Raw genomic sequence first — 12,500 nt, 5'->3', positions numbered from 1 at the left:
TAGTGCACCAAGATAGTTTCTCGCTTACGACCACACCGGCCTGAGTACGCCCTGATCTCGTCTATCTCGGAGCTAAGCAGGTCGGCCTGTTAGTACTTGGATGGAGACCGCCTGGGAATACCAGTGCTGTAAGCTTTTCGTCAACTCTTTGTCCGTTTTTCCCACAAGGCTGAAATATTGCCCTGCTTTAAATAAGTAAGCAAGTTAGTTTGTATTTCATCCAACAATCTGTGCTACAAATTATTTCTACAGTATATGCAATTTCTTCCACTTTTGAGTGACACAAAGATGCTTATCTAAATGGTGAAAATGCAACAGCTGTTAATCAGACCACTTTCACTTAACATAGGCACCAGAGAAAGTTCTCCTTACACCACACCGGCCTGATACGCCTATCTCGTCTATTCGGAAGCTAAGCAGGTCGGCCTGTTAGTACTGATGGAGACTGCCTGAATACCAGTGCTGTATTTTTCTCACCTTTGTCCGTTTTTCCCACAAGGCTGAAATATGCCCTTCTTTGAATAATAAGCAAGTAGTTTTATTTCATCCAACAATCTTGCTACAAATATTTCTACAGTATATCAATTTCTTCCACTTTTGAGTGACACAAAGATGCTTATCTAAATGTGAAAATGCAACAGCTGTTAATCAGACTCACTTTCACTTAACATAGCACCAAGAGATAGTTCTCGCTTACGACCACACCGGCTGAGTACGCCTATCTCGTCTGATCTCGGAAGCTAAGCAGTCCTGGTTAGTACTTGGATGGAGACCGCCTGGAATACCAGTGCTGTAAGCTTTTTGTCAACTCTTTGTCCGTTTTTCCACAAGCTGAAATATTGCCCTTGCTTTAAATAAGTAAGCAAGGTATTTGTATTTCATCCAACAATCTGTGCTACAAATTATTTCTACAGTATATGCAATTCTCCACTTTTGAGTGACACAAAGATGCTATCTAAATGGTGAAAATGCAACAGCTAATCAGACTCACTTTCACTAACATAGTGCACAAGAGATAGTTCTCGCTTACGACCACACCGGCCTGAGTACGCTGATCTCGTCTGATCTCAAGCTAAGCAGGTCGGGCGGTTATACTTGGATGGAGACCGCCTGGAATACCAGGTGCTGTAAGCTTTCGTCAACTCTTTGTCCGTTTTTCCCACAAGCTGAAATATGTCCCTTGCTTGAAAAAGTAAGCAAGTTAGTTTGTATTCATCCAACAATCTGTGCTACAAATATTTCTACAGTATATGCAATTGTTCCACTTTTGAGTGACACAAAGATGCTTATCTAAATTGAAAATGCAACAGCTGTTAATCAGACTCACTTTCACTTAACATAGTCACAAGAATAGTTTCTCGCTTACGACCACACCCCTGAGTAGCCATCTCGTCTGATCTCGGAAGCTAAGCAGGTCGGCCTGCTGTTAGTACTTGATGGAGACCGCCTGAATACCAGGTCTGTAAGCTTTTCTCAACTCTTTGTCCGTTTTTCCCACAAGGCTGAATATGTGCCCTTGCTTTGAAATAATAAGCAAGGTTAGTTTGTATTCATCCAACAATCTGTGCTACAAATATTTCTACATATATGCAATTCTTCCACTTTTGAGTGACACAAAGATGCTTATCTAAATGGTGAAATGCAACAGCTGTTAATCAGACTCACTTTCACTTAACATAGTGCACCAAGAGATAGTTTCTCGCTTACACCACACCGCCTGAGTACGCCTGATCTCTTCTGATCTCGGAAGCTAAGCAGGCGGCCTGTTAGTACTTGGATGAGACCCCTGGAATACAGTGCTGTAAGCTTTTCGTCAACTCTTTGTCCGTTTTCCCACAAGCAAATATTGCCCTGCTTTGAAATAAGTAAGCAAGTTAGTTTGTATTTCATCCAACAATCGCTACAAATTATTCTACAGTATATGCAATTTGTTCCACTTTTGAGTGACACAAGATGCTTATCTAAATGGTGAAAATCAACACTGTTAATCAGACTCACTTTCACTTAACATAGCACAAGAGATAGTTTCTCGCTACGACCACACCGCCTGATACGCCTATCTCGTCTGATCTCGGAAGCTAAGCAGGGTCTGTTAGTACTTGGATGGAGACTCCTGGAATACCAGTGCTGTAACTTTTCGTCAACTCTTTGTCCGTTTTTCCCACAAGGCTGAAATATTGCCCTTGCTTGAAATAAGTAAGCAAGTTAGTGTATTTCATCCAACAATCTGTGCTACAAATTATTTCTACAGTATATGCAATTTCTTCCACTTTGAGTGACACAAAGATGCTTATCTAAATGGTGAAAATGCAACAGCTGTTAATCAGACTCACTTTCACTTAACATAGTGCACCAGAATAGTTCTCGCTTACGACCACACCGCCTGATACGCCTGATCTCGTCTGATCTCGAAGCTAAGCAAGTCGGCCTTTAGTACTTGGATGGAGACCGCCTGGAAACCAGTGCTGTAGCTTTCGTCAACTCTTTGCGTTTTCCCACAAGGCTGAAATATTTGCCCTGCTTTGAAATAATAAGCAAGGTTAGTTTGTATTTCATCCAACAATCTGTGCTACAATTATTTCTACAGTATATGCAATTCTTCCACTTTTGATACACAAAATGCTTATCTAAATGTGAAAATCAACAGTGTAATCAGACTCACTTTCACTTAACATAGTGCACAAGAATAGTTTCTCGCTTACGACCACACCGCCTGAGTAGCCTGATCTCTTCTATCTCGAAGCTAAGCAGGGCCTGTTATACTTGATGGAGACCGCCTGGAATACCATCTGCTGTAAGCTTTCGTCAACTCTTTGTCCGTTTTTTCCCACAAGCTGAAAATATTGCCCTGCTTTGAAATAAGTAAGCAAGGTTAGTTTGTATTTCATCCAACATCTGTGCTACAATTATTTCTACATATATGCAATTTGTTCCACTTTGAGTGACACAAAGATGCTTATCTAAATGGTGTGAAATGCAACACTGTTAATCAGACTCACTTTCACTTAACATAGTGCACCAAGAGAATAGTTTCTCGCTTACGACCACACCGCCTGAGTACGCCTATCTCGTCTGACTCGAAACTAAGCAGGTCGGCCTGTTATACTTGGATGAGACCGCCTGGAATACCAGTGCTGTAAATTTTGTCAACTCTTTGTCCTTTTTTCCCACAGGCTGAAAAATGTGCCTTGCTTTGAAATAAGTAAGCAAGTTATTGTATTCATCAACAATCTGTGCTACAAATTATTTCTACAGTATATGCAATTTCTTCCACTTTTTGAGTGACACAAATGCTTATCTAAATGGTGAAATGCAACAGCTTTAATCAGACTCCTTTCACTTAACTAGTGCACCAAGATAGTTTCCGCTTACAACCACACCGCCTGAGTACGCCTGATCTCTCTGATCTCGGGTAGAGATAAATCAGATCAAGCACAAACTATGCAATGTAGTAGGGAGTTGTAGTTCCAACAGGCCAATATTCTACATAGTTTAGCACAGAAAATATGGCAATTAATTCCCATAATCCATTGCACGCCCACTTACTTGTCCACTCTGTGTGGAGCAGATACGGAAACCTCATTGACTGAGACGGAGAGACGAGAGAATGCATGAGAGAGATAAAAAGCAGTTGCGTTGCGAGGATTCTCTACCTGGAAATACATGATCTAAGTGATTGACAGTTGGTGTTCAGCGGTCATAAAAGTAGGTCTTATTTAATTTGAAGAACTACTAAATAGTGATTTTGTCAGACAGGATAAGCAGGCAGCTCTATAGAGACGAGTTGATGACTTGGAATGAAATAATAAAGTCATCAAATAAATATTTTTATATGAGAAAGTAAATGATGTTGATAAGTCATAAACAGTAATGGACAGTCACTACCATCATGGGACTTTATTCATTGTTTATTATGTGTTGTTACAGCATTCAACACACATAATCCATAGTGCATTCAATGTCTAAAAAAAGTATTGAAATCCAAAACCGTGATTATTTTTTAAATATTTGAATCGAAACCAAACCAACCTCAAAAAGCACAAATTTCTCAGCACTATTGGAAACAGTTACATCCCTCTATATTTTTTTTACTACAAAGCACGGAAATGTGTAATTTTCACATATGGTGATGCTGGAGATGAATATGAAGTTGTTAAATTTCCCTTTAAGAACATACCTCATGGCCTCCTTGGGCAGGTAGCTTCCACTGCCCTTAGTCAGGTAAATCTCCTTGAACTTAAGTTGTGATTCCTGCTCTTCTTCCTCTTCCTGCTCCATACAGTTGGAGGAAGGGTAGGGAGTCGGGATGCGAAAGCTATTGTAAAGCTTTCGACTGCCTGGCCTCTAGGTACACCAGCCTCAGTAAATCTCACGCGGGACTTGGTGTTAGTCTTATCGTCTAACAGACTGGTGAGTGACGCTGTGAGAGATCTCTGTGACAATGGAGAGGAGGCAGCATCTTGGATGCCCAGTAGTTCGTAAAGACCTGGGATGATGATCTGCATCAGCTTGTCCGATAAAACTGGACAATCCTCAGACACAAGCCGGCAAGCTGTTGTTTTGTCAGCTGTATTCCAGAAACAGAAGAAGTGTTTTAAAATGTTGCATAGTGCGTCTTTCAAAAGCTATGAACAGGTTAAACATTAGGCAGAGTTTTCATGGTAATCTGATTAAATTGTCAGTAACATGATCTTACCGGGTCAAACATGCCCTCACGAATCCCCCTCCATTGCCTGAAAACAATATTGTTATAAATGTTGTCATATCAGGATGCGTGGCAGAATTGTTTTTATTTAATTATTTGCCTGATCGTGAAGTTATACTTGCTTTGTGTCAGTTGTTTTGGCAAAATTGCAATGTGACAACTTTTCTAGCAATGAATTTTTTTTCCCGATTGATCAGTTTCTAATTTGATCTTATTTCCTTGAAGGTGTGATAGTACCAAAGAAAACAGAACATACTTCTCAGTTAGGTTTGAAGGAAGTCCATAAGTGTCAGATGTTCCACATTGTTGAGCTTCCCCTCTTCTGTGGTTTCCATCACTGAGGTTGCTCTGCTCCTGGTAGAATTGCTCTGCTCCTGGTAGAAATGTAATTATATTGCAAATAATAAAACATAATATACAACAAATATCATACTGAAATTATTATTAACTGTTAAAGAGTGGAGGAGCATTGGCAACGTTGGGCCAATTAAACAACTGCAACACAACAGAGATGGTTGTGGTACGTCAACATTGCCAATGATAGCATCACTATAACATTTTATTGGATTAATCTTGTACTATGAAATGACAAGGTCAACTTACCATCTCATTGACAGCTTCAGAGGTCAGGTGATCATCCACCACACAGACAGGCAGGTCTAGAGACTGGGACAAGGCTCTATGGTCATAACCAGGAGAGAATGGAAACATCAGAGCAGTCCCAATGGCAGAATCTAACAACTGTCTTCATGTCAAAGACTCACTCACTCATTTGCTTTGTCAAACCTACCCCTTAGAATGACTTCAATATTAACACTGAATATATTTTGTTATTAAGAGATCTCTCAATAATAATTCTCACAATAGCATATTGGTAGTAGTCAGTGACATATTAAAGCTAAGCAGGGCTGGGTGTAGTTAAAACCCTGGATGGGGTTCGATCCCAGGCTGAGGTGCTGCCTATTGTTTTTTTCTGAAAGTGTATATAATGTTGAAAATCTGACATGGTTTCAAAGGTACAAATTCAACCTATTTTATACAAGGTTTGGCTATGCTGAATTTAGTTCACAATGATGACATCATCCTGTGGTTGAAATTTCACCCTCAAAACAACAGTTAGGCCTATACCCCATTATCTCCACTACCGAGGTGTGTCTGCAAAACACATGCACTCCTCCATAAGGTTCATGGCTTGCCTATTGTTTTATCCCAGTACAAGAGGGGCAACTGGATTCAGGATTAAACACAAGCAGTCTTTAAGGTATATCTTATTACAGTTTAGGCCTACCTTATTATTTTCTTCCATCTGGCAATATCATTTTAAGCAATGAAATGTATTTTGTTGCTAGTATTATTAGTAACTGTAGGAAAATACAGCTGTAGAGTACAAGAATCAGCTACTTTCTGAAGGGAAGCCAAGCTCATAAGCAATTTAGAACCTACAGACAATTATGACAATATTGGAACGCATGAATGTGTCACAAACGCCTTGTGGTCACATGTTATTTTAGGGCGTGGCTCCGCATTCGTGACCGGTTCTCTTATTTATTCCCCGGTATCCGTTAGTGCTGGAATTTGCGATTAATACTTATTTATTTCCCGGTATCCGTTAGTGCTGGAATTTGCGATTAATACTTTTCTCATGCCGAAACCGGATTAAATACATACCGGTAGTCAAAAATTATGATATTCGCAATGTCATTAAGCAACAACAACAAAAAAAGCATAAATAGCTTCTACAATTTCGAAACATGATTTTGTTATCAGTTCAGTACCATTCGTTTGATTTTGTGGACCCACGACTAGCCTTTATCCATGTTAGCTAGTTGCTAGCGATGCTAGTCAGCATAGGCTGCTACGTGATAAACAGTTCGCGTTAGCGAATTAGCTACCTAGCTAGCCAGCCTAACAAGCTGTCACATCCAGTGGAAACCGATGCAACCCTGCTGCCAAATAAGGGCTAGCTCGATGACCCGTGGTAACAGTGAGGTCCCCATGAGTTTCAAGGCTTTAATAAGTGCTGTCGTGCAGAAAAAGCGAATAAAATACTGGTTGATGAGCTAGCTAAGTTAGCTAGCAAGACGGATATGACCGTTAACAGCGTGCATGCACAAATGCATGACGACACATTGTATCTCAGTGAAGCAGGCATGCAGAACGAGATCGCCCCACCAAGCCAGATAGTAGAGGGGTACAACAACGCCGGGACACAGAGGCATAGCTCATACAATTATATTTTGTTACAGTCAATGACAATACATGTTGAAAAATAAATACCTGTGTCAAATATATGGCATCGCATGCTAGTGCAAAGATAGCTTGCATGATTATTTTTTTTAAATCCGGTGACCACTAGATGGCCTCGTATATCCACATTTAGATCAACTGTACTTGATTTTTCATCAGTACTGTGAATGACAAGCCCACTGAATCTAGTTTAATAATCTTTATACTCAGCAGGTAGAGGCATGGGTACTTCAAATCAGTGCTTAATTTGAGCAGGATCATGTCAGAACAGGATCCGGCACCGTTCCGTTCTGGACTGTTTTGTTCCGGAACCTATTTGGCCGAATCCGGTACCTCTCGTGCCATGAAAAATCATTTTCACTTTTTGCTATGTAACAATTATAATAAAAGCGATCAAAGTTCATTCGAGTTGTGTCTTCGTCAATTATCCTACCCACTCATCTCTCCAGAGTTGCACTTTATCATTTGTTTCCTTATAGAATCATAGCTGCATGAAGGGTTCTGGAGGAATTTTCTAAAGTTACGGAATTACTGCTGTCTCTTCAGAAATAAATTAAATCATTCAGAATAGCCTAATACGTCATGAGAAGCTCTATAATTTAGCTACAGAGGACCAATAGCTTCTTTTTTTAAATAGCCTAGCTGCGGATTGTAGCCCAATAACAAAGAATAGCCTACAGTCGGGAACGCGAGGCAAATCTGTCAGTGAAAAAACAGCACGCAGACAAAACAGGCCTTTTGCAATATTTCAAATACAATCGAGGGAAAACCCAGGTTGAAAAGCAATGACTCTTGCTGAAAAGATAAGACTATGCTGTAGACTACCAAAATATTTGATCAACTCCCAAACATTGTTTTACAAAACAGGGAGAGATAGGCTTTTGACACGAGCGCATCGACAATCTCCAGCGAGTGAGCTGCGCATCATTGGGTGAGTCAGTGAAACTGGAAAGCATTTTTAGGACTCATTTCCTCCTCATATTGTAGCCTACTAAAAATGTTCCCCATGTGTGCACCTTCTATAAGTGGCTCTACCCAAATGTGATGATATCAAATCAAATGTATTTATATAGCCCTTCGTACATCAGCTGATATCTCAAAGTGCTGTACAGAAACCCAGCCTAAAACCCCAAACAATGCAGGTGATGATATGCGTTCAATGCTCTATTATAATAGGTGATCTTTTTTCTCATGAGTTCTGGTACCACAGAACCCCCCCCCCCCTCTAGCACCCACTCTTTGTTCTAGCACCTCCCAATTTACAAATTAAGCTCTGCTTCAAATTTTTATTTTACAAGGCAAGTCAGTTAAGAATAAAGTCTTATTTTCAATAAAGGCCTAGGAACAGTGGGTTAACTGCCTGTTCAGGGGCAGAACGACAGATTTGTACCTTGTCAGTTCAGGGATTTGAACTTTCAACCTTTCGGTTACTAGTCCAACTCTCTAACCACTAGGCTACTTGTCTTCATGAAGGGTTTCATGTGAGCCTGGTTGCATCCCTCCCAGCTGCCCACTGCACTGAGGCTAGGTAACACAGTCACCACCGATAAATCCATGATAACCAAAAACTTCAACAAGCATTTCTCAACGGCTGGCCATGCCTTCCTCCTGGCTACTCCAACCTCGGCCAACAGCTCCGCCCCCCCCCACCCCCCGCAGCTACTCGCCCAAGCCTCCCCAGCTTCTCCTTTACCCAAAACCAGATAGCAGATGTTCTGAAAGAGCTACAAAACCTGGACCCGTACAAATCAGCTGGGCTTGACAATCTGGACCCTCTATTTCTGAAACTATCCGCCGCCATTGTCGCAACCCCTATTACCAGCCTGTTCAACCGCTCTTTCATATCGTCTGAGATCCCCAAGGATTGGAAAGCTGCCGCAGTCATCCCCCTCTTCAAAGGGGGTGACACCCTGGGCCCAAACTGTTAGGCAGGGCAGGATGGATATAGATCTATCTAAGGTCTTCGATAGCCAAGTCAACAAACAGATCACTGACCATCTCGAATCCCACCGTACCTTCTCCGCTGTGCAATCTGGTTTCCCGAGCCGGTCAGCTATGGGAAAGGAAGATGATTCTAAGAAGCAATTTGTTCATTTGGCTGGTGTCAAGTAAAGTATGTGACTAGTACTTACAATAGGAGACATGGTTATGTGATGGGGTGATAGTACCTACAGTAGGAGACATGGTTATGTGATGGGGTGATAGTACTTACAGTAGCAGACATGGTTATGTGATGGTGTGATAGTACCTACAGTAGGAGACATGGTTATGTGATGGGGTGATAGTACCTACAGTAGGAGACATGGTTATGTGATGGGGTGATAGTACCTACAGTAGGAGACATGGTTATTTGATGGGGTGATAGTACCTACAATAGGAGACATGGTTATGTGATGGGGTGATAGTACCTACAGTAGGAGACATGGTTATGTGATGGGGTGATAGTACCTACAGTAGGAGACATGGTTATGTGATGGGGTGATAGTACCTACAATAGGAGACATGGTTATGTGATGGGGTGATAGTACTTACAGTATTTATTTATTTTATTTTATTTAACCTTTATTTAACCAGGTAGGCAAGTTGAGAACAAGTTCTCATTTACAATTGCGACCTGGCCAAGATAAAGCAAAGCAGTTCAACAGATACAACGACACAGAGTTACACATGGAGTAAAACAAACATACAGTCAATAATACAGTATAAACAAGTCTATATACAATGTGAGCAAATGAGGTGAGAAGGGAGGTAAAGGCAAAAAAGGCCATGGTGGCAAAGTAAATACAATATAGCAAGTAAAACACTGGAATGGTAGTTTTGCAATGGAAGAATGTGCAAAGTAGAAATAAAAATAATGGGGTGCAAAGGAGCAAAATAAATAAATAAATAAAAATTAAATACAGTTGGGAAAGAGGTAGTTGTTTGGGCTAAATTATAGGTGGGCTATGTACAGGTGCAGTAACCTGTGAGCTGCTCTGACAGTTGGTGCTTAAAGCTAGTGAGGGAGATAAGTGTTTCCAGTTTCAGAGATTTTTGTAGTTCGTTCCAGTCATTGGCAGCAGAGAACTGGAAGGAGAGGCGGCCAAAGAAAGAATTGGTTTTGGGGGTGACTAGAGAGATATACCTGCTGGAGCGTGTGCTACAGGTGGGAGATGCTATGGTGACCAGCGAGCTGAGATAAGGGGGGACTTTACCTAGCAGGGTCTTGTAGATGACATGGAGCCAGTGGGTTTGGCGACGAGTATGAAGCGAGGGCCAGCCAACGAGAGCGTACAGGTCGCAATGGTGGGTAGCATATGGGGCTTTGGTGATAAAACGGATTGCACTGTGATAGACGGCATCCAATTTGTTGAGTAGGGTATTGGAGGCTATTTTGTAAATGACATCGCCAAAGTCGAGGATTGGTAGGATGGTCAGTTTTACAAGGGTATGTTTGGCAGCATGTGTGAAGGATGCTTTGTTGCAAAATAGGAAGCCAATTCTAGATTTAACTTTGGATTGGAGATGTTTGATATGGGTCTGGAAGGAGAGTTTACAGTCTAACCAGACACCTAAGTATTTGTAGTTGTCCACGTATTCTAAGTCAGAGCCGTCCAGAGTAGTGATGTTGGACAGGCGGGTAGGTGCAGGTAGCGATCGGTTGAAGAGCATGCATTTAGTTTTAGTTGTATTTAAGAGCAATTGGAGGCCACGGAAGGAGAGTTGTATGGCATTGAAGCTTGCCTGGAGGGTTGTTAACACAGTGTCCAAAGAAGGGCCGGAAGTATACAGAATGGTGTCGTCTGCGTATTTATTTATTTTATTTATTTTACCTTTATTTAACCAGGTAGGCAAGTTGAGAACAAGTTCTCATTTACAATTGCGACCTGGCCAAGATAAAGCAAAGCAGTTCGACAGATAAAACGACACAGAGTTACACATGGAGTAAAAACAAACATACAGTCAATAATGCAGTATAAACAAGTCTATATACAATGTGAGCAAATGAGGTGAGAAGGGAGGTAAAGGCAAAAAGGGCCATGATGGCAAAGTAAATACAATATAGCAAGTAAAATACTGGAATGGTAGTTTTGCAATGGAAGAATGTGCAAAGTAGAAATAAAAAATAATGGGGTGCAAAGGAGCAAAATAAATAAATTAATTAAAATTAAATACAGTTGGGAAAGAGGTAGTTGTTTGGGCTAAATTATAGGTGGGCTATGTACAGGTGCAGTAATCTGTGAGCTGCTCTGACAGTTGGTGCTTAAAGCTAGTGAGGGAGATAAGTGTTTCCAGTTTCAGAGATTTTTGTAGTTCGTTCCAGTCGTTGGCAGCAGAGAACTGGAAGGAGAGGCGGCCAAAGAAAGAATTGGTTTTGGGGGTGACTAGAGAGATATACCTGCTGGAGCGTGTGCTACAGGTGGGAGATGCTATGGTGACCAGCGAGCTGAGATAAGGGGGGACTTTACCTAGCAGGGTCTTGTAGATGACATGGAGCCAGTGGGTTTGGCGACGAGTATGAAGCGAGGGCCAGCCAACGAGAGCTTCCTGGTCGCAATGGTTGGTAGTATATGGGGCTTTGGTGATAAAACGGATTGCACTGTGATAGACTGCATCCAATTTGTTGAGTAGGGTATTGGAGGCTATTTTGTAAATGACATCGCCAAAGTCGAGGATTGGTAGGATGGTCAGTTTTACAAGGGTATGTTTGGCAGCATGAGTGAAGGATGCTTTGTTGCGAAATAGGAAGCCAATTCTAGATTTAACTTTGGATTGGAGATGTTTGATATGGGTCTGGAAGGAGAGTTTACAGTCTAACCAGACACCTAAGTATTTGTAGTTGTCCACGTATTCTAAGTCAGAGCCGTCCAGAGTAGTGATGTTGGACAGGCGGGTAGGTGCAGGTAGCGATCGGTTGAAGAGCATGCATTTAGTTTTACTTGTATTTAAGAGCAATTGGAGGCCACGGAAGGAGAGTTGTATGGCATTGAAGCTTGCCTGGAGGGTTGTTAACACAGTGTCCAAAGAAGGGCCGGAAGTATACAGAATGGTGTCGTCTGCGTAGAGGTGGATCAGGGACTCACCAGCAGCAAGAGCGACCTCATTGATGTATACAGAGAAGAGAGTCGGTCCAAGAATTGAACCCTGTGGCACCCCCATAGAGACTGCCAGAGGTCCGGACAGCAGACCCTCCGATTTGACACACTGAACTCTATCAGAGAAGTAGTTGGTGAACCAGGCGAGGCAATCATTTGAGAAACCAAGGCTGTCGAGTCTGCCGATGAGGATATGGTGATTGACAGAGTCGAAAGCCTTGGCCAGATCAATGAATACGGCTGCACAGTAATTTTGCTTATCGATGGCGGTTAAGATATCGTTTAGGACCTTGAGTGGCTGAGGTGCACCCATGACCAGCTCTGAAACCGGATTGTAGAGGTGGATCAGGGACTCACCAGCAGCAAGAGCGACCTCATTGATGTATACAGAGAAGAGAGTCGGTCCAAGAATTGAACCCTGTGGCACCCCCATAGAGACTGCCAAATTTCTGCTTGAAAAAGCTAGCCTTGGC

General features: G+C 41.8%; 1 protein-coding gene across 1 annotated transcript in view; it reads right to left on the bottom strand.

Annotated features, from left to right (window-relative positions):
* The window catches only part of LOC116373919 (uncharacterized), a 34,553-nt gene extending 30,275 nt beyond the window's left edge, over positions 1 to 4,278 (bottom strand). The window contains exon 1 of the mRNA XM_031822226.1: positions 4,178 to 4,278. Coding sequence (XP_031678086.1) covers positions 4,178 to 4,278 — 101 coding nt within the window. The remainder of the gene's footprint in view (positions 1 to 4,177) is intronic.
* Positions 4,279 to 12,500: the final 8,222 nt, after the last annotated feature.

This window comes from Oncorhynchus kisutch, linkage group LG4 (assembly GCF_002021735.2).
Source record: "Oncorhynchus kisutch isolate 150728-3 linkage group LG4, Okis_V2, whole genome shotgun sequence".
NCBI lineage: Eukaryota > Metazoa > Chordata > Actinopteri > Salmoniformes > Salmonidae > Oncorhynchus > Oncorhynchus kisutch.
This window is presented reverse-complemented; position numbering and strand designations above follow the sequence as displayed.